At 41.0% G+C, this 23,448-nt stretch overlaps 1 protein-coding gene across 2 annotated transcripts in view; it reads left to right on the forward strand.

Moving 5' to 3' along the window:
- Positions 1-4,212: 4,212 nt before the first annotated feature.
- Positions 4,213-23,448, forward strand: part of LOC100497990 (collagen type V alpha 3 chain) — a 132,058-nt gene continuing 112,822 nt past the window's right edge. For both annotated transcript variants that reach the window (XM_012953005.3, XM_004918818.4), the window contains exon 1: positions 4,213-4,458. In XM_012953005.3, the coding sequence (XP_012808459.1) occupies positions 4,374-4,458 (85 nt within the window). In that variant the 5' untranslated portion in view covers positions 4,213-4,373. The remainder of the gene's footprint in view (positions 4,459-23,448) is intronic.

The raw sequence follows: 23,448 nt of genomic DNA on the forward strand, positions 1-23,448 counted from the left end.
TGACCTATCTATACACTCACATACAGACCCACACTGACCTATCTATACACTCACATACAGACCCATACTGACCTATCTATCCACTCACATACAGACCCATACTGACCTATCTATCCACTCACATACAGACCCATACTGACCTATCTATCCACTCACATACAGACCCACACTGACCTATCTATACACTCACATACAGACCCACACTGACCTATCTATACACTCACATACAGACCCACACTGACCTATCTATACACTCACATACAGACCCATACTGACCTATCTATCCACTCACATACAGACCCACACTGACCTATCTATCCACTCACATACAGACCCATACTGACCTATCTATCCACTCACATACAGACCCATACTGACCTATCTATCCACTCACATACAGACCCACACTGACCTATCTATACACTCACATACAGACCCACACTGACCTATCTATACACTCACATACAGACCCACACTGACCTATCTATCCACTCACATACAGACCCATACTGACCTATCTATACACTCACATACAGACCCACACTGACCTATCTATACACTCACATACAGACCCATACCTATATCCTTCTTAAGGACTGGAGCCCAAAACTGCCCCCATACTCACAGTGAGGCCTTACCAGGGACCTATAAAGAGGTAAAATTATGTTTTCATCCCCTGAGTCAGTGCCCTTTTTTTTATACAAGACAGCACTTGTTAATACTAATATCTCAGGCTCTGTGCTTAGAACTAAATATAGTATGTTAGAATAGTATGCTTTACTGTGCACTAATATAAATTAAAATTAAGGCTGCTAATAACGTGCATTGTTTTCTTTTTAGCTGCTTTCCACATGTTGAGTAACAGACCAATTAGCTCTGCTCCCAGCTTACATCAACATATTCTATGTATTATAATCTATCAGCATGAAGCTTTTCATATAAATGATATGAGATATTACATGATTTTATATAATCATAAAAATGATACTGTGTCCTAACTATGAATTGTAAGGATATTAGCAGTAATAAGAAGTGATGGAGTCACAGAAGAAAAATTAAAATAGAGAGTGGAGTAGACATGATAGAAGTATATATATATATATGTAATTTAGAGAACAAGAGTAATAATAAAGCAACTGATTATAAACAACATAATTTGTAATATTACAGTCATGGTTGCTTATACGCTGGACAGGTTAGGGAATACAAAGAGATACATTGCTATTCTGAAAATCTGAACAGTCATGTCCGTATGCCAGCCGTGCCTGATTGGCGCAGGATGTGGGTAATTGAGAGGTAGGCAGAACTCAAGTGTTTTTCGATTTGGTGGGCTGGAATCAGACGAGTACAATAAAAGAAAAGGCAGGAGACTGCTAAGATTTGTGAAGGTGGGCGAGAGCAAGGCGCAGAAGAGGAAAGATGACAGAGCGTCTGGTCGATATTTGGCACAATATGCAAAGACAAGATCCAGGCATGGTAGTGGAAGGCACAGGTAAATTGGTGGTACAAGAAATCAAGGGAATAGAAGAGATTATGGAATTATGATCCTGGGAAGATGCTGGGTATTGAGAGACAGATAGGCAGCACAACTATTATTTATAAGCATATATATATAAACACTGTAGTTTAGAAAGAAAAAAGCAAGTACAGAGGGACTTTTACCTTATAAGTAAGCAATGGCTACCATATGTCAAGAAAAGACACTAATGGAAAGAGGAAAGAGCAGACCTAAACATAACACTAGACATAGGTAAGGTTTGTAAAGAATATAGAGAAAGGGAGAGAGAACATAGGAATTGGGGAATTCCAAGGTGAGGAATAAATGGGAGTAGGAATGGTCTAAAAGAACTGAGTAAAGGATATTGCAAGAGAAAATGGGAAAGCAGTGGAGAGAGAAAAAAGGGGTAAGGCTGAGGGCTATAGAGAAATGGTGGCAAAAAGCAAAGATGGATATAATAACAAAGCTGGCTGGGGAGATGGATAGGAAAGTGGAGATAGCTGAGGGGAAATGTAGAGGATTGGGAAAAAATACATAGATTTAATTAAGAGAACAAATGGGGATGGGAAGAAACCAGGGAATGTAAGAAGAAAGGAATAAGTAAAGCTAGAGACTGGTGTAGGGTGTGTTATGGAAAAAATAGGCAAAGATGGAGATGGTCACGAGAAAGAGAACAAAGAAAGGGAAGGGGAGAGAGGTGTATGGCTGGGAAATGCAAAGATGAAGATGTTTGTATGGAGGGTGGCTAAAAGAAAGAATAAGTTGGGGTTAGGTAGAGAGGTGGGAGAAGATGGCTCTAAGCAGACAATGGACTTGAGTGATAAGATGAACAAGGATAAAGAAAAAACATAAAAAGTTGGTGGTTGTAAGAAGAGAGGATTCTAGGGAGACCGGATGACAGAAAGAGTGAAGATAGGCATGAGTGGCTTGAGTGTGGAGGAGCGAAGGAAGGAATGGTGGACATGTAAAGGTTGAAGACAAAGAGGTAGGTGCTTAATAAATAAGAAGGATGTCAGTATTGAGCATGGGGGTGGTAGATACAATGCACTGAAAAAGTGAAAGGAGAGGATATGATGGAAAAGGCAACATAAGAAAGAAGAATAGACTGAGCAGCTAGTGATTAATGGATGGGAGGGAAAGATAATATATTAACATGGAACAATAAGTGGGGAAGAAAAAAATAGTGCAAGAAAGAGCTGGAATAGAAAATAGGCAAATCAAGGTTAGGAAAGAAGGAAGAAAAGACTGAAAGGGATAAACAGAGTGAAGGCAAGAAAGAAAAGGGAAGATAAGGAGGCAGCAACACTTGCAGGGAGAGAAAAAATATGGATGGAGAGGAGATGTGTAATAATAGGTAAGCTATTGCTCTAGGCCTCAGAAACCACTTCTGTTTCCCACTTAATATTTACCCAACCTGATATTTTACTGACTGCAATCATAACACTACTGGGCAGGAAGATTATCTGGTTGAGATAAGGGAGGTCCAAGTTATGCCTTTAGTCCATAGATGGACTGTGGGAATGGGGAAGAAGAGGAAGAAGGAAAGAAAGTAGGAAGGATACAGATAGATGAAGAGTAAAAGAGTGATAGTGGTAACGGCAATGGGGAGACAGGGATACCGAGAAAGGGACTGGCTGATTTGAGTAGGGGGGGACATGAGAGTAGTGGAAGGATTACAGTTATGAAAAAGACAAAAAGTAACGGGGCAGAAAAATAGATAAGAACATAAAGGTAGGTGGAAAGATGTAGAAAACACAGGAACAGTTGATGAACACGAGGGGGAAGCTAGAGGAGGAAGGGAAGGGAATAAGCAAGAGGGAATAGACTTATTGTGGGCAAAATTGGAATGCATTGACTATTTTGTAAAATAATAATGGGGAAAAGCTAAACATGAAAGTTTTGCAGGTAGAGCTTAAGAGTAAGAGAGATATAAAGAAATAAGATAGAGTATACAGAGACAGATAGATAGATAGATAGATAGATAGATAGATAGATGATAGATAGATAGATAGATAGATAGATAGATAGATAGATAGATAGATAATAGGCAGACAGGCAGATAAATAGTAGACAGATAGATACTATACATAGATAGATGATAGATAGATAGATAGATAGATAGAAAAGAAAGAAAGATAATAGGTAGACAGATAGGTGATAGATAGATAAATGGATAGATCCATAGACAGAGAGATAGACAGATAGATAGATGATAGATAGATAGATAGATAGATAGATAATAGCCAGACACATAGATAACAGACAGACAGATAGAAAGAAAGAAAGAAAGATAATAGACAGATAGACAGACAGATGATAGATACATGATAGATTCATAGACAGAAAGATAAATAGACAGATAGAAAGATAGATAGACAGACAAATAGATAATAGGCAGACAGGCAGATAGATAGATAGTAGGCAGATAGATAATAGACGGATAGGCAGATACATAGATAGATAGATAGATAGATAGATAGATAGATGATAGATAGATAGATAGAAGATTAATAGGCAAAATAATGAGAAAAGAACCCCGGAAGTGGAGAGGGACACCCAGAGAGAGTAGCAGGGAATGTGGGGTAGAAACAGAAGCAGAGGGGAGAGGCAGACTGTATGAGATGAATAGAGGAGAAAAAGTATAGGGAGGGGGAGGAAAGAAAGACAGAGAGGGTGGGAGGGAGGGACAGACAGAATAGGAGGACACACAGCCAGACAGCACTTACAGGCAGAAAACTGATCCCAGTGACATAGCCCAGCCAAGAACTGCACCGCTCTCCTTCCTTCTCCTCATTCCACACACATGGATACATAACGGTGGGATTCAGGGACGCTAGCCCTACATGCTGTGTGTTCTACAGATACATTCTGCACTATGGCAAGGTGGATTTTATCACTGGATTGGTGGAAAGCCTCTTTATTTCTGCTATTCCTGCAAGGGCTTCACACAGTAAGAACAGGTAAAGCCACACTTCTTCTACTGAGTTTGTGCCTTAGTACCTGCAAGTTGGTTGTACCTTAGTCCCTGCAAGTTGGTTGTACCTTAGTACCTGCAAGTTGGTTGTACCTTAGTCCCTGCAAGTTGGTTGTACCTTAGTCCCTGCAAGTTGGTTGTACCTTAGTCCCTGCAAGTTGGTTGTACCTTAGTCCCTGCAAGTTGGTTGTACCTTAGTCCCTGCAAGTTGGTTGTACCTTAGTCCCTGCAAGTTGGTTCTACCTTAGTCCCTGCAAGTTGGTTCTACCTTAGTCCCTGCAAGTTGGTTGTACCTTAGTCCCTGCAAGTTGGTTGTACCTTAGTCCCTGCAAGTTGGTTGTACCTTAGTCCCTGCAAGTTGGTTGTACCTTAGTCCCTGCAAGTTGGTTGTATCTTAGTCCCTTCAAGTTGGTTGTACCTTAGTCCCTGCAAGTTGGTTGTACCTTAGTCCCTGCAAGTTGGTTGTACCTTAGTCCCTGCAAGTTGGTTGTACCTTAGTCCCTGCAAGTTGGTTCTATCTTAGTCCCTGCAAGTTGGTTCTTCCTTAGTCCCTGCAAGTTGGTTGTACCTTAGTCCCTGCAAGTTGGTTGTACCTTAGTCCCTGCAAGTTGGTTCTATCTTAGTCCCTGCAAGTTGTTCCTACCTTAGTCCCTGAAAGTCGGTTGTACATTAGACTCTGGTTCTGCCTTAGTCCCTGAAGTTTGGTTCTATCTTAGTCCCTGCAAGTTGGTTCTATGTACAAATATTGATGTCCAATATGTACAGATATTGATACACATATTGATGCCAAGTACATACAGATATTGATGCCCAATACATACAGATATTGATGCCCAGTACATACAGATATTGGTTTCCAGTACATACAGATATTGATGCACAGTACATACAGATATTGATGCACAGTACATACAGATATTGATGCCCAGTACATACAGATATTGATGCACAGTATATACAGATATTGATGCACAGTACATACAGATATTGATGCCCAGTACATACAGATATTGATGCACAGTACATACAGATATTGATGCACAGTACATACAGATATTGATGCCCAGTACATACAGATATTGATGCACAGTACATACAGATATTGATGCCCAGTACATACAGATATTGATGCACAGTACATACAGATATTGATGCACAGTACATACAGATATTGATGCCCAGTACATACAGATATTGATGCCCAGTACAGATATGGATTCCCAGTACACAGGCAGAGCTCACTTTACTTTTTCCTCTGGCTCCTGTATGTGTTGACTATGTAAATAAATGTGCGTTAACTCTATAAATTACCATTTGGATTAAGCAACTCGACTGATTCATCATCAGCACGTTGAATTCATGTATAGAATGTAAGCTCTTCTTGTTCTCTTATTAACTATATTATGACATGTTTTCTAACAGTATATGTAGATATATAGGCATGAGTTACCAACCCTTCTCTTAAGTTGGATTTATTATATGGAAGTTTTGAAATCAGACCAGATCAAGTGAGCACCCTAGTGTAGAAGGGAACTGCTATTGTTATGAAAGGGCAACAACAACCCCAGATGTACTACCAGGTGTGTGTGTGTGAATGGAGAACCTGTATATACATCAGGGGGAGACTGTGCAGAAAGCTGATCAGACAGAGATGGAGTTGAAAGTTTCCTTGGGCACACAACTGTCATTCACTGTGTTACGTGTGTGTGCGATCTGTCAAATGAACGAGACGCCCCAGCAATAAAAATGTGAGCATCATACAAATAACACAATATATTATTAACAACATGTCTGTAAATAATAATATTATTCAGGTGGCATTGTCTGGTGTTTTAGAGAGATTTTAGACTATTTTGAAGTGCTCAACTATTTTGAAGGTGCTATGCAGTATATTGACCCTACCCATCCAGGGTCTTTCAAGTAATACAAGTCCAAGTAACCGCAGCACACTATTAATCTGTATACAGATGTGAAACAATAGGAAGAGTTATAGGGAGGGGTTATACGGAGCAATAGGAGGAGTTATAGGGAGGGGTTATACGGAGCAATAGGAGGAGTTATAGGGACGAGTTATATGGAGCAATAGGAGGAGTTATAGGGAGGGGTTATATGGAGCAATAGGAGGAGTTATAGGGAGGGGTTATATGGAGCAATAGGAGGAGTAATATGGAACAATAGGAGGAGTTATAGGGAGGGGTTATATTGAACAATAGGAGGAGTTATAGGGAGTGGTAATATGGAGCAATAGGAGGAGTTATAGGGAGGGTTATATGGAGCAATAGGAGGATTTATAGGGAGGGGTTATACGGAGCAATAGGAGGAATTATAGGGACGAGTTATATGGAGCAATAGGAGGAGTTATAGGGAGGGGTTATATGGAGCAATAGGAGGAGTTATAGGGAGTGGTAATATGGAGCAATAGGAGGAGTTATATGGAACAATAGGAGGAGTTATAGGGAGGGGTTGTATAGAGCAATAGGAGAAGTTATAGGGAGGAGTTATAGGAAGCAACAGGAGGAGTTATAGGGAGGAGATATATGGAGCAATAGAAGGAGCTATAGGGAGGGGTTATCTGGAGCAATAGGAGGTGTTTCAGGAAGGGGATTATTTTAGGTAATAGGAGGAGTTATAGGAAGGGGTTATATTGAGCATTACGTGGAGTTATGTATAGGGTTATATTGATCAGTACGGGAAGTTATAGGGAGGAATTATATAGCGCAATAGGAGGAGTAATAGGAAGGGGTCATATGAAGCAATAGGAGGAGTTATAGGGAGGGGTTATATGGAGCATTTTGCGGAGTTATGGGTAGGATTATATTAAAAAGTAGGGGGAGTTATAGGGAAGGGTTATATAGAGCAATAGGAGGAGTTATAGGGAGGGGTTATATGGAGCAATAGGAGGAGTTATAGGGAGGGGCTTTATAGAGCAATAGGAGGAGTTATAGGGAGGGGTTATAGGGAGCAATAGGAGGAGTTAAAGGGAGGGGTTATATGGAGCAATAGGAGGAGTTATAGGGAGGGGTTATATGGAGCAATAGGAGGAGTTATAGGGAAGGGTTATATGGAGCAATAGGAGGAGTTATAGGGAGGGGTTAAATCGAGCAATAGGAGGAGTTATAGGGAGGGGTTATATGGAGCAAAAGGAGGAGTTATAGGGAGGGTTATATGGAGCAATAGGAGGAGTTATAGGGGGTTATATGGAGCAATAGGAGGAGTTGTAGGGAGGGTTATATGGAGCAATAGGAGGACTTTTAGGGAGGGGTTATATGGAGTAATAGGAGGAGTTATAGGGAGGGGTTATATGGAGCAATAGGAGGAGTTATAGGGAGGGTTATATGGAGCAATATGAGGAGTTATAGGGAGGGGTTTTATGGAACAATAGGAGGAGTTTAGGGAGGGTTATATGGAGCAATAGGAGGAGTTATAGGGAGGAATTATATAGAGCAATAGGAGGAGTTATAGGGAGGGGTTATATGGGGCAATATGTGATGTTATAGAGGGTATGTGCGACAAAATGGCAAGTGTCTGATGCATTAATCTGATTATCCACCAGAAACTCAAGATGCAGCAACTATAGTTAAGATTGCCAATGTGATAATGTTATTAAAAGGGATAAAATATTAGACCCAACTATCACACATTTTGTGCAAAACAGTTTATTATTAGATTTCACTTGTCAAAATAATTGTATATTTAGGGTTTTGTATGAGAAAGGGAAAATTGTACACAGAACAAGGGATCTCTACAAATGTGAACAGGGACATTTGCAATTATATGTACTTGCTTGTTCTGCCACCCTGTTTGGTGTGGGAATCATAATTATAAGAAGTGTCCTCTTGGGGATAGGATTTAGCTTATAATTAGGATGGAATCTAACCACACGTGGCACGCATACATGCACATACACACATGCGCACAAACACAGGGACACCTGCATAGTATATACCGTACACTTATACATACAGATGCATGAACAAACAAACACACACAAGCAGCAGTTGTGCCTATGTTTTAATGAGTGTGGCACCATTGTGCCCATTAATATGGCTGAACTGTAGCATTTCACCTTTACGACTGGCACTGACCAAACAGAAAGTAGGGAAATTCTGGACAAAAACTTCTGCATTGTGGTAGCCAAAAACACAGAGAATTACATGTGCTACTCAGTACCCAGCCCCTCAGGAATCAATTAGCAGAGCCACACAGGCTGCAGAGAACTCACAACGGCCTCCACCCTCAGTGCAGCTTTTGCCCTAAATTATATCCATGAACAAGATTTCTTTCTGTAATGAAGTTCTTCTAAACAGAGTAAGTTGCATCATATATTTGTGTCTAATTATATGTTCCTAAAGCGCAGAATTCAAAGAAGTTATAACCATAAGGGTCGGCTTGGGCCAGCGGGACACCGGGAGAGAACCCAGTGGGCCCGGCCGACCCAGTCCCACTTCCTGCTCACTTTCTGATGCAGGCACCCCTCCCTTATCCTCCAATTGCTGCTGCAAATAAGAGCAATTCAATACACAGGTCGGTGGCATGAAGGTTCACAATTGGGGGGAGAAAGGTCCCCAACTGGGGTAGGGGGCCCCTGCAGGGACAGTCTCAGTAGGCCCCGGACACCCCAGCCAATACCTGATTACCATGGTTAGGGCTTCCCTTAGTAGCAGTAATACCCAGGCAAATAACTAAATAACTGCCCCTTTCAGAGGTGCCTGAGAGCAATAGCTGGTGAAAGAACCAGACATTTCACACGACCAAGTCCATGTTGTAGCATGACCAACCCCATGTTGTAGCATCATCAAGTCCATGTTGTAGCATGACCAAGTCCATGTTGTCTTTCCCTTGTTCTCCCCTCTCCCCTCCCTCTTTCTCCCTGTGGGGTTACTCTGGCTTTTCTTTCTTTCTGTCTGTCTGTGCTGATTTTCTCCCCAGTTCTTTCCTTTATTCTCCCCATTCCACTGGGGCTTGTTTAAGTTATGGCTCACTGCCCAGAATTCTCAGCTCCACCAGTCACATTAGAAGGGCGGGTAGTATGGAGGGGCGTTGGTAGTGTCCAGTCTCTGGAGGAACCCCCCATGAGAAAGAGATGAGGGGATCCATGAGAAATGTAACCTCTTAACTGCCAGCAGAGAGACATTTGCTGCTGTTGGAGGAAAGGGTTGATCCATATGCTCAAAGGCCTGGGTGCCCCCTGCAACTCTTGGCAGTCAGCCCCTCTTCCACATGTCTGCAATGTGGTGCCAAGTTCAGTCACAGGGAATTGGCCGGGAGGTTGCCTAGTTCATCAGTCCCCATTGCAATGTGTCATTTTTATTGACTCATTTTTATTGGGTTCCTATTTCACTTTGACTGGCAGGACCCCTGTCTACCCTCACCACCTGCACCAAGGGTATTCGCCCCTATTATCAACAAAGCTACATAAAGACAGTGATGCCTATAGGCTAAGGGCCTGGGCACATGGAGCGTTTGCTCCGCTTCTCCCAGCCTGGGAGCCCCAAATCGTATCCTAGGTACATTTCCAACAAATGATAGCTGATGTGGCCCTTCTGTCAACAATAATTTTGTTCTCAGTGGCACACCATGGTGTTTTCTCAGCCTTTTCCTGCCTTGGAGAAATGCATCATGTGACATTAGCCTTATGCTTGAGAGCACAGGTAGCAGAAGAGTAGAAGGAGGAGCCTAATTTATATAATTTATTATACCCCCGGGAGAGAGAGTTTGACTAAATAATTATTTCTCCTCATAATAGGTATTGAAGTTTTTGCATTTTTGGGGGGGGAGGTATATATATATATATTACATGTAGACAATAGTAAGAATATTTTTTAGTACATATATTGCTCCTTTAACCTTTCAAATTATTTTTAACAAAAAAACACACTTTTTAGACCCAAGACAACCGAATACAATTGGCTTTCCCAGTATTTAGAGTATACTTTACCATGGAAGAATTCTCAGCGAGAGGAATGGCTCCCCTGAGAGTCGCAATGTTAACATGAGACATGCTGTTACAATAGTAAAATTTAACAGGAACAAATCAATCAGCACAAGTCTCCTGCGCCATACTATCTGATTCCAATTGTTTCCATTAGCGCAATCAGTTTCATTCTACCAACCCCCTGCGCAGGTTGCTGTCAGTTTAATTTGTGGGCTACTCATGATGCAGCTCATCGCAATTAAAGGAACAGTAACACCAAAAAATTTAAATTTTATTAAGATGTACTTTTGCCCTGCACTGGTAAAAGTTGGGTGTTTGCTTCAGAAATGCTTCTATATTTATATGAACAAAGTTGCTGTGTAGCCGTGGGGGCAGCCATTCAAGCCGGAAAAAAGGTGAAAAGGCACAGGTTACATAGCAGATAACAGATAAGCTCTGTAACCTGTGCCTCTCCTTTCTTTTAGTTTGAATGGCTACCCCAATGGCTAGTGATGAGCGAATCTGTTTCGCTTCGTCATAAAATTTGTGAAACGACAAGAAAATTCATGAAACTGCGAAAAATTCACAAAATGCATTTGTCGCACAACTTTTTGTCACCAATTTGACGCGACCACAATGAATTTTTCGCGCCCAATTTTAGCGTATGTTTTGTAAAACGAAATTCACTGCGAAAAAATGCGCTCATCACTACCCATGTCTACACAGCAGCTATGTTTATATAAACTATAGTAGCATTTCTGAAGCAAACACATGACTTTTACCTGTGCAGGGCAATAGAACATAATATATTACTTTCATTTTTTGGTGTTACTGTTCCTTTAATGCCACGTGACATGAAGTTTCTCAGGAAAAAGGGGTAAAAGGTGCAACGTTTGTAGCAGGTGTAGTAACCCACAGCAGCCAATCAGCAGGTAGCATTGACTAGGTTCATCTCTGGTCAATCTCTAGACCTGGTCAGACTTATTATTTATATTACATTACCCCATACATGTGCCATAGTTTTCAGAGGATAACACAAATGTAATGTAATAAAACGGGGTTTATGGTGAACAGAACAACTGTGACCCAAAAAAAATGTATTCAGGGTCGTACTGGGCCAGTGAGCCCCGGCAGCCCAGACCCGACCCTTGCCGGCGCTCCTCTTGCATGACAGTTCCTCCCCTGGTGCGTTTAAGTTACACACACTCAGGGGAGGACGACACGTTGGGGACCTTGCGGGTGGGTTAGGGGAGTGTGGCCGACGGGGGCACCTGCAGGGACCCTGGGGCGGGAGTCCTGGTGGGTCCTGCACCCATACCTCCCAACATTTGAAAAATGAAAAGAGGGACAAAAGAAAATTTTGGCCATGCCCATTTTTGCGGCCAAGCCCTAAATGCCAACCCCTTTTTAAAAAAAATACTCCTTTTATATAGTTGAAATGGTGGGATTAGACACAAAATGTGCCATACCCTCATACTGTACTACCTAAGGAAAACACTATAGCAACTATGTACCAGTTTGCCCCCCATACGCTATAAAAACCAGGACAGTCCTGCAGAAAGCGGGACTGCACCCCCCAGTCCGACCCTGAATGTATTCAAACAAAAACTAACCTATATTGTTACAATATGACCATTTTATAAAGAGATTGAACCTTCTATTTATTTATTGAGATCTAGAATGTGAAGAACCTTGCTTGTCCTTGTATTTTACTTTTCCCATCAGGATCCGTGTAACCAGTTTCTACTCATACAGGAATTGTAAATGATATAAATATCTCTCAGGGTGATGGACAGCTGTCCCTTCCCAGACGATTGCTCTGACCAGAGGCCTAATAGGGATCCAGCAAGGCCATACAGTTCACTTCATATCCTGGGGTCCCACACACCTTCCAGCTGCTTCTTTATTCTAATACATCCTCTGCAGCTGTCAGCTTTTCCTGCCCAAGCGCTGGGATGAATCCAATTCTTGCCCTACAGGGTGCTGATTAGGCAGTCCTTGCTTAAACTACTATTGCTCTGACCACTGCTTCAGTTAAAACAGTGGTGATAGGAAAGGAGACCAAGACAAACCTTAGCAATTTATAAGAAAATGTAGTTGAATTAACCAAACAGCCCCACTGAATTGACAGAAAATCCACAGTAGTACTTATCTTATTGTTTAAATGATGGATTCAGGGGTCAAACGTCATTATTCATTATTGTACCATCATTGTCATTATCTGTAAACATGGAGGCCTCTGAGGACTCAGGAGTAGTTTGGCACCACTAAAGCCATGTTCATTATTCAATTTTCTTCAAGTACGAAATGTTGTTTTAAAGCTAAATAACGGTTACTTTATTCTTTATGATAAATAAGTGATGTCACAATTGTAAATAATATTGCTTTCTTAAGGAATAACATTTCTATTGGTCTTCATAATAAATGGGAGGTGTCACAATTGAAAATAATATTGCTTTTATACATGTATAAGTAAAAAGTTATATTAGCCTTTTCAATACAAGTAAATAATGTTCAGGAACTCTAGCTCCACTATTCTATGTAATAAATAAGTGATGTCACAATTAAAAATAATATTGTTTTTATAAGAAATAGCAGTTGCATTAGTCTTTATAATAAATGGGCAATGTCACAATTGAAAATAGCATTGCTTTTATAAGGAAAAACAGTTACATTAGCCTTTTTAACACAACAAAATGTAAATGTAAATAATGTTCAGGAATTATAGCAATATTGTTGTGTATAATAAATAAGTGATGACACAATGGAAAATAATGTTCTTTATAAGGAATAACAGTTTAATTCGTTTTTATAATACATATATATAATAAGTGGTCACACTTGTCAGGAAGTAAAGCTACATTATTCTATATAATAAATAAGTGGTGTCACAACTATAAACAATATTGTTTTATAAGGACTGATGAGTACATGATACTTTATAATAAACGTCACAATTGTAAATGTTTTTTAGAAGGGCATGAGAATTATTATATTGTTTACAATTAGAGTAATCCCTAGCTTAAAAGAAAATTCACAACAGTGGTCAAGTCTATCGACAGCCAAACAAAAGACAGAGCTTGACACTGTCTCCATTGTCTGTAACCCTGGGATACCAGGGAGAAGAGTCCACACTAAAAATATGCCTGGCCATTCTCCTCCATGACAGGTAGAATGGAAAGAGAGGTTGTTAAGGCATCATAAGTTATGTCCAGGCATTTAAACTATGAGGTCATAGTGAGTGACAATAGTCACAATTGACTTATTCAACAAATGCTTTTCCTATAGGCCTTTTCACTGCTTCTCAGGACAGCTGCATTAGGGTCAAGGTGCCCAGACCTTTATACAAAGAGCAGGGTCAAGGTTTCCATGCCCTTAGCCTATTGGTGGAGCACAGTGCTTGAGTGTGAAAATTAGAATTTAGTTGAATAAAGACATTTTTATGACTATTGCGATTCTTCTAAACTTGCACAGTGAAAAGCAGTGCTGTCCAACTGGTCACCCATGGACCCCTTTGTATGGCCCCACATCTGTCTGTCTGCTGTGACTGCTTACCTTTGTGTAAGTTGTAAATAGTATCAGTACTGAGATTAACTGGCTCCCCTGATTCAGATTCAGAGGTTTACAGCCTGCCCTATGTTGCCCATGTGCCATACTCTGCCTGCCCTATGCTGCCTGTGTGTGCCCTACTCTGCCTGCCCTATGCTGTCTGTGTGTGTGCCATACTCTTCCTGGTCTATGCTGCCTTTGTGTGCCATACTCTGCCTGCCATATGTTGCCCATGTGCCATACTCTGCCTGCCCTATGTTGCCTGTGTGTGCCATACTCTGCCTACCCAATGCTGTCTGTGTGTGTGCCATACTTTGCCTGGTCTATGCTGCCTTTGTGTGCCATACTCTGTATGCCCTAAGCTGTCTGTGTGTGTCATACTCTGCCTGGTCTATGCTACCTGTGTGTGCCATACTCTGTATTCCCTATGCTGCCTGATTGTGTCATACTCTGCCTGCCCTATGCTGCCTGTGTGTGCCATACTCTGCCTGCCCTATGCTGTCTGTGTGTGTGCCATACTCTGCCTGGTCTATGCTGCCTTTGTGTGCCATACTCTGTCTGCCCTAAGCTGCCTGTGTGTGTCATACTCTGCCTGGTCTATGCTACCTGTGTGTGCCATAATCTGTATGCCCTATGCTGCCTGTTTGTGTCATACTCTGCCTGGTCTATGCTACCTGTCTGTGCCATACTGTGCCTGCCCTATGCTGCCTGTGTGTGCCATACTCTGCCTGCCCTATGCTGCCTCTGTGTGTCATACTCTGCCTGCCCTATGCTGCCTGTGTGAGCCATACTCTGCCGAACCTATGCTGCCTGTGTGTGCCATACTCTGCCAACCCTATGCTGCCTGTGTGCTATACTATGCCTGCCCTATGCTGCCTGTATATTCCATACTCTGCCTGCCCTATGCTGCCTGTGTGTGCCATACTCTGCCTGCCCTATGCTGTCTGTGTGTGTGCCATACTCTGCCTGGTCTATGCTGCCTTTGTGTGCCATACTCTGTCTGCCCTAAGCTGCCTGTGTGTGTCATACTCTGCCTGGTCTATGCTACCTGTGTGTGCCATAATCTGTATGCCCTATGCTGCCTGTTTGTGTCATACTCTGCCTGGTCTATGCTACCTGTCTGTGCCATACTGTGCCTGCCCTATGCTGCCTGTGTGTGCCATACTCTGCCTGCCCTATGCTGCCTCTGTGTGTCATACTCTGCCTGCCCTATGCTGCCTGTGTGTGCCATACTCTGCCGAACCTATGCTGCCTGTGTGTGCCATACTCTGCCAACCCTATGCTGCCTGTGTGCTATACTATGCCTGCCCTATGCTGCCTGTATATTCCATACTCTGCCTGCCCTATGCTGCCTGTGTGTACCATACTCTGCCTACCCTATGCTGCCTGTGGGAAGTGAACCTAGCAGAGATTGCTCAGGGATTTTTTAAGCATTTGTAAATAGTTGTAAAGGGGTCTCTAAGGTGTTTAATTATGTGCTGGGGGTTGCCGTGCTATCCACGGGTGACGAGGAGGCATATGGAATTAAGGGTATGTCCTAATATGACATTTCTTTTACATTTCTTTTACATATGAGTTAAGAGTGATATCCCTGCAGGGAGCACCAATTATTTGGTTTTTTTTTTGCTTCCACCTTTAATGTGGGTATGGTCTTAAAAGCTCTTGTGATAACATGGGTATGTGTTGAAGTGGGTGTGGTTTAAAAAGGGGAGTGGTCAAAACTTGCTTCCATTATTGACCCTGCACCACGTAAGCCAGAAAACTTCCAGCCCTTTGTTCCACAGAAGTTAGACAGCACTATTGTAGAGGTTTTATCAAGTTCAGCCAAAGGTATAAGAACCATGGCCGCTGTTGTGAGCTTGCACATGGCACCACGTCCAGAGATGTTTGGGTCAAAAGTATGAAATTCCTTCTGTGCCAAAACCCCTGATACAGGGAAGCAAATTGATTTCTCCTCTGTCACTGTGCAGCTGCTGAACTGCTGAGTTTGGAGAAAGGATCCAGATGTTGGTTGTTGTTGATAATTTGTCAAGTTCGACAGTTCATTCTACTCTTAATGGGACAGTAACACAAAACTAAGTTGCTTTTACATGAAGGGACATGTGGTGTATATACATGGGCGTCCGCAGAAAATTTTCCAAGGGGGGGCAAGTAAGCTAGCATCATCCTGCAACAGATAAATATATATATATTTTTTTTTTTTTTGCAGGATGATACTAGGGGAGGCTAAATATGGCCCATACACAGACTGACCTACAGCTAATGTGACACTTAGTGGATTCACTGCTGGTGTAAAAAATTAACTTCCCAACTACCTCTTACCATTCCCACTGACTCCCAGGGATACTGTACAAAAGTGCGGGTGGGGGTGCTTTTTTTTTTTACCCTAAAATGTTTAGTATTAGTAGTAAAAGTATTCATACGCGCACTTCTGTTAGGGGATCTGCAAACATTTGTGTTTGGGATCAGTTAGCTTAAAGGGGTAGTTCGCATTCTAATTCACTTTTATTTTTAATGGTTTTTCAGTTATTTAGCTTTTTGTTCAGCAGCTCTCCATTTGGTATTTCAGCAGCTATCTGGTTGCTAGGGTCTTATTTACCCTAGCAACCAGGTAGTGATTTAAACAAGAGATGGGAATATGAATAGTTAAGGGGCCTACTTGGAAAAATAAGTAATACAAAATTATAATAATAATAAAATTGTAGCCTCGCAGAGCAATATTTTTTGGCCCCCATTTGAAATCTGTATAGAGGCAGAAGAGAAAGGCAAATTATTCAAAAAAATTAATTAGGAAGACCAATTGCAAAGTTGCTAGGAATAGGCCATTTTATAACATACTAAAGGTTAACTTAAAAGTGAACCACCCCTTTAGATGTGTTTAGGTTATAGCAAGAAAGGCAGTGGGTACTGACTCCCCATTATATACAGTGAGATGCAGTCCGTATTTACAAACCCAGCACATTATATGCCATGAGGAGCAGTGGGTACAGATGGCAGATATTCGGGCCCTGGCACTATAACACTGGCACTGATACACAACATTGGCCCCACTGTAACTTACTATAAATGAACAAAACAATGACAAAAAAAAAAAAAAAAATAGTAAGTGCAAAAAACAACAACACATATATAAACACACAATGAGCTTTTTCAGAGGGAAAGAGTTAACTTACCCTCCATGTGTTAGGGTAGGGGATAGATTATAAATTAAACAATTTAATGTCAGCTAGTGATTCTTTAGAACTGTATAGTACCTGTGGGATGAAAACTGCAGCAAAAGTTGAGAGTTGGTTCTCAGGTAAAGTTACAGCTGCAGATTCATCTTTTCAGTCTTTATTTCTGTTTCCAGTTTGCAAAATCTCCCGATCCCTGTGTGCATCTGTGCTCTGATTGGTCAATTTTACTGTCTGTCAAGGAAGCTATGCTCTGATTGGTGAATCCACAAGAAGAAAGATCCAATCGGAGCACAGCAAAAACGGGCTTGAGGGGAAAGTGCAGAAACGGAGTAAGGTTTTTGTTTTTTTTGCTACTTTTCCAGGGGGGGGCAAGTGCCCCCTCTTGCCCCCTTCTGTGGACGCCCATGTGTATATATATATATATATATATATATACTTGTATAGATTTATGGAACTTAGGGACTAGGTTTTAAAGGAGTCAGCCTTAGGACTCAGTTATTATAGGCAGTGTAGGGGCAAAGGACACAGTGGGAACCATGGACTGATGCTCCATACAAAATGCGAAATGTATATTTGCTTTGTATAGTCAGGCTTCAGGTTAAACAACAAAGTATTCTGGAAAATTTCTCTTTAGGCTAAGCTTACCCAATCATCTGAAAAATCAGATGAACTTGTAGGCCATCTCTTACTAGTGTTATCTGTTCTTGTCACTAGAGCAGAGGTCCAAAGGCTGGTAGGGCCCCTGACCATCTCTAACACTGGTATATCAATTATTCAGTTCCAAAAATATCTGTGGCAGGGAATATAAATGTTCACCCACAATCTCACTCTAACTGACCTTTAAGCTGGGCTTTAGGAGAATCTATGAGAGCGAATAGTGAGTGATGCACTGAATCCAAACATTTCTGTATTAGGATAAATACCGAATCAATTCAGCTGCCTGAATACAGAACTAGAAGTTGAACATTTTTTAAAAATTCCACCATCTGCACAAATAAAATTGGTACCTTCCGTTATCCATAATTTTAATGCTTTAAAAGGAAAACACATGAAAACACATTTATTTAAAAACCCATCAGTTAATAGAGCTTCCCCAGCAGAATCCTGCATTGTAATCTGTTTTTCAAAAACACAAACAGATTTTTTTATATTTAATTTTGAAATTTTTGCATGGGGCTAGCCATATTCTTCATTTCCCAGGGTGCTACAGCCATGGGACCTGTGCTCTGATAAACTTCAGTCTCACTTTACTGCTGCATGCAAGTTGGGGTGATATCCCCCCTCCAAGCAGCCGATCAGCAGAACAATGGGAAGGGAGTAAGATAGCAGCTCCCAGTAGGTATCAGAATAGCACTCAATAGTAAGAAGTCCGGCTTGGGACTCCTCCATTTACATGGGAGTAGGAGAAACAATAGGTTATCTGAAAGCAGTTTTAATGTGTAGTGCTGGCTCCTTCTGAAAGCTCAGACACATATGTTGGTTCAAGAATACAATTTTAAACGGTAGAGTGAATTATTTGCTATGTAAGCAGTGTAATTTAGAAAGAAAAAGGACCCCATAAAAATCATCTAGGGCTCCAACACCATAGATTCTACATTTCAAGGTCTACAGGGCCTAACAACATCATGGCAAGCACTTAAGATATGATATTAATGTCTCTGCTCTGAGGGGGAATTTTCTCATGAATTCTTTCTTACTTTTTATAGCCAGTCTGTCTCCTGCCTAAAGAAATGCACCTGCCTAGTGTTGCAGCTCTCCTCCCACCCATGAGTGGTAGGAAACTCAAAGGAATGTTATCTAAAGAGCATTATTAGCCACAGGATGATAGAGGTGGTTTCAAAGCCTTGTATAAATCAGAGGGAGGTTTCCCATCTTCAGTTTGGAAGTGGTGTTTGTTGAACAGACGTTTGGAAAGATAATAATCACAGATGTGCATAAAGGTGATTAGTGGCTACAGAACAGGAAGAGCATCGTTCTAAAACCATAAAACCCTCCTGAGAAAAATGCATGTTTGTCCCCTGCTCATGAGGCTGAAGCACATTTCCCTTCCATACAACTGTATCTCTTATAATTCAGAACTTTATAAAGGTCTGTGGGGCTAGGGGAAACACAAGCTTTGCAGGAACCTATCATTTATATAAAGTAGGACTGGCAAACATTTTGTTATTGATGGACAACTCCCAAAACACCTTTAAAAAATAAGTACATTGATCTTTTGGCAGAGATGATCCTGAGCTTTGTAAATAAAGTAGTAAAGTTGAAATCTAATTGGATACCTACTACATAGGAATAAAGTTAATATCTGTTTTGTAAATTGCCCCTCTAGTCTAAAGGTGCCCATACACCTTCAGATCCGCTCGCTTGGCGATGTTGCCAAGCGAGTGGAATTTCTCCAGATATCGGGAGAATCCAGGCTAATTTGATCGTTTGGCCCTGGGGCCAAATGATCGAAATTATAATGACGGGTATAGGCAAAGTCGGTCCAGGGACCACATCAACAAACCGATGCGGTCCCGATCCAACTAGATTTTTTAACCTGCCCGATCGATATCTGACTGATTTCAGGCCAGATATTGGTCGGACAGGCCCGCCGGTAGTGCCCATAAACGGGCCGATTAGCTGCCGAATCTGTCTAAGGGACCAATATCGGCAGCTAGAATCGGCCCATGTATGGGGACCTTAAGAGTAATGGAACCATTCTGATGACTCTTTCTTAGTACATGGAATGCCAATCCATTCTCTGCCCTATTCCTGCCCAACCTAGACCGTTAATGCTTGTTAGTTACAGATGGTTATGAACTGAATTGTTGTGCTCTAGACACAAGCTATATCTTAGAGATAAACTGAATATATCTCAAGGGCTTGTGAGCAGCTTACAGTTTCACAGTTGTGGAGGAAGCCAACTAACGGTGGCTGTTGTGTGACTTCTGCTTGGACTCCCAACGACCAGAAGCTTTGGTAATATGGCCAAAGATGTATATTGCCAAGAAACCCATGGCTACCAATGAGCAGTTAGCTAAGATAAGTCAAGTACACTTAGAATGTTGAAAGCAGATGTCAGATTGGTATGAGCAGCTGCCAAGGAATAAGCTCACGCATGGGAGGTCTAGTGATGAGGGAAGGCAAGCACCATGCCTTTAGGGGCAGAATATATGGATAGCATGGTTTTGACTGTGGTAATGTTGTAAAATTGAGGGGATAGTTCACATAGTTGTTTTACTGCTTGTCTGTTGCATATATTTACAGCTTTTCTATTGCATATATCATTCCGTCAGCACAAAGATCACTGCGATCATGCATTCCCCATCTCCTCTGCTGTTCCATATTCACGATTCAATTCTGTTTGTTGTTATTTTACTTCAGAGAGAGAGAGCTGAAGACCTGATACAAGCCACCCAGAAATTGGCTGCCATGTTATATTAAAATGGTGGGGGAGTTAACAAAAAACATTATATAAATGCATAAAAATGCTTTATTTTATGTGTGAGTATTGGTGAATCTCATTTAATAATGTCATATATAAGGGGATGCTATGTATATAAGATATACAAAAGTAAAACTTTTAATGAAATTCATGTAAACTGTAGAAGACACAGAAGAGGCTACCATGGGAAAGCCCTGCAGTTATAAACAGAGGCTCAGTTCTCACTTTTAATGAGTATTTCTTTGGAAATGGCTCTGGTGGCATCTGAATTGGTCTGGTTTTGGATATGTTCTAATGTTTGCTTGGATATATATTGGGCTAGCCTTGTGAAGGTTCTACAGGTATAGTAAAAACAAGTTATTAAAGAAAAAATGGCTATATTTGCATGGCTGATGTTTTCATGCAGTGAGCACCCAAATTAGATGCTTATTAGCCAAGCTGCATGTGAGTTCTGTTCCCTTAGGGGTAAATGGCGCTATGTGCAGTGCTATTTAGGCCTCCAACTAAATGTATGGCCCTTGAAACCCAATGTATATTGAAAAAGGGAAATCTGAAGCATGGAAGGTGTCCAACAACGTTTGGCTCTGGCTTCTTCTAAGAAAGTCATTGTGGGTTTGCCAAGCTTTACAGATCTCTCTTGGGGTTGTACCACCTTTAGAATAAGTCAGTTACACTAAATTCTTTTCTTTTACAATACTTTCACACTGGACAGCATGTTTATTGCAGGCACTGTCATTTGCCTGTAATGTATATACTGCTCCAGGGTGTAAATACCTCTCTCTATGCAGGTCCGCACAGCACTCAAATATTTCAATGCATTTTTCTGTCTAAAGCTTTAAAACAACTTTATGTGTGTCCCTTTTTTTTCTCCTGATAGTATTCCATCACCGTACAGTATAATATGAGTGCAATGAGAAACAGTTTGAAGTGTTCTATACACTTGTGTTGTTTCCTGTGTTACATACACAATAGGATCATATAAGAGTGGCTTGAATGATTACTTGAGCAAGCATAATATCCAAGGCTACTGGGATCTCAAGACCAGTTAGTTAGTATAGATATTGGTATATATAGTTTTTATATGTGAGTATAAAGATAGGTCTGTTTAGGTATGTGTATATACTGTATATGGGTGCTGGGGTTCAATTGAAGGGGTTGAACTTGATGGACTGCGGTCTTTTTCAACCCAACTTAACTCAAACTATATAAGATGGAAATTAATTATATAGTTATTAATTATTTGTTGCATATTCCACATCATTGAGCATGTTTTAATTACATGGGCCCAGGCCTTAATGGGCCACAGCTTAGATTAATTCCCTTCACCCATTCCTTTGCTTCTAACCTAGGTTTATTAACATTTCTACAGCATTTCCCACTATTTACATCTATTTGTTAGTAAGCAGGCCCTAGAAATTAAGGTGGCCCATGGAAGCCCATTCCCACACTGAAGACCACAATTCTGCATGGAGATTAGGGATTCACTGAAACCACATTTTTAGGATTTGGCCAGATCTTTTGTGGTGGATTTTGGTATTCAGTTGCCATGTTGTTGGGATAGGCAACCGATGGTTTTTAAAACCACAAATAAACTCATTTCCGTAAAAACCAATGTCTAGTTACTCATTAAAAGATCTGAAATTGAAAAAGCACAAACAAATTAGAAACAAACTAAAAGAACACAATGCCCAGCTATTTCTTCCCTTACAATAATACATGTATTTTTTATACAAAATGTTGCATAGAAATTACATTTTCACTCACATGAGTTCTAATGAGTGTAGGATGAAAAGCCTTGTCTTTACTGCTGTCAGAATCTGGACCACAAGGACGTTAATAGACCAGGTGTTAGGTTTTCCCTTAGCTAAGTGAAAATGACTAATGAGCCATAAATGATCTTTCCTGTCGTCACAAAGGGATATATTTAATGCATGTAAACGGTGGCCTAAGGCCCTGGTTGTCTGTTCTAGAATTAGACACGTGTAGATTAGAGGAATCTTTGCTACCTGAGCTATAGGAGGAGACCTCAAATTCTGCCTCCTGGGGGTCCTATAAAGGAAGCAAAATGAACCTTACAATGTGCCGTCTGCGTCTATGAAAAAAATGACACTTGTGATGTCATAACTAATAATCAGTGGTAAGTGATGTCACATAACTCAAAGAATCCTGGGTAATACTACTAATGTAATAATATTACTAAACGATACTACAGTAACATACAAAGATATGAGAAATCATCTCAGACTACCTCAATTACATATTGCTAGAAATATAGATGGACTCCCCCCCGTGTAAAAGTACTCAGCATTGCTGGGAATGACACAAAACCTTCATCTAATCTGTACCTATTTATTACAAATGAGTGTATATTTGACTAATTTGACTACTCCTTTTACCAGAAAAGAAATCCATTTAAACTCTGTAAGAATTTCCAGTCCCAGCATCTCTGACCAGCAGCTAGATTATCATAGGACTGATGGAATACTGAGTTGCATAACAAGTATAGGTCACAGGCCACCTTCAGACTCAAGCTTAAACGTGTCGGACATTGCTAAATGTCACATACCCTGGTGCCTGTCAACATTCCTCATAACCAGTCCCAAGACCTCAGATCTTTTCCTAGACCTGTTTATCCTTTCCGCATCAGGTGGGTCCTGATGCAAAGCTGACTTTGTGGGCCCCATCACCTAGGGGCTGATATAATCATGTTTGTGTCCATGTTAAGCTACAATTTACATAAATCATTATTTATTTTCTACCATTGAATTTTAAAATTGCTTGAACCTTTTGGCTTTCCAGAGCACAACAGGAACTGCCAGGAGTTATACTATAGCTACAGGCTGCCAGCTGCTATTTACATACTAATGACATAAGGATTCCCATTCTATAATGGCCAATTACTGTGCTCATAGT

Source organism: Xenopus tropicalis, chromosome 3 (genome assembly GCF_000004195.4).
Source record: "Xenopus tropicalis strain Nigerian chromosome 3, UCB_Xtro_10.0, whole genome shotgun sequence".
Lineage (NCBI taxonomy): Eukaryota > Metazoa > Chordata > Amphibia > Anura > Pipidae > Xenopus > Xenopus tropicalis.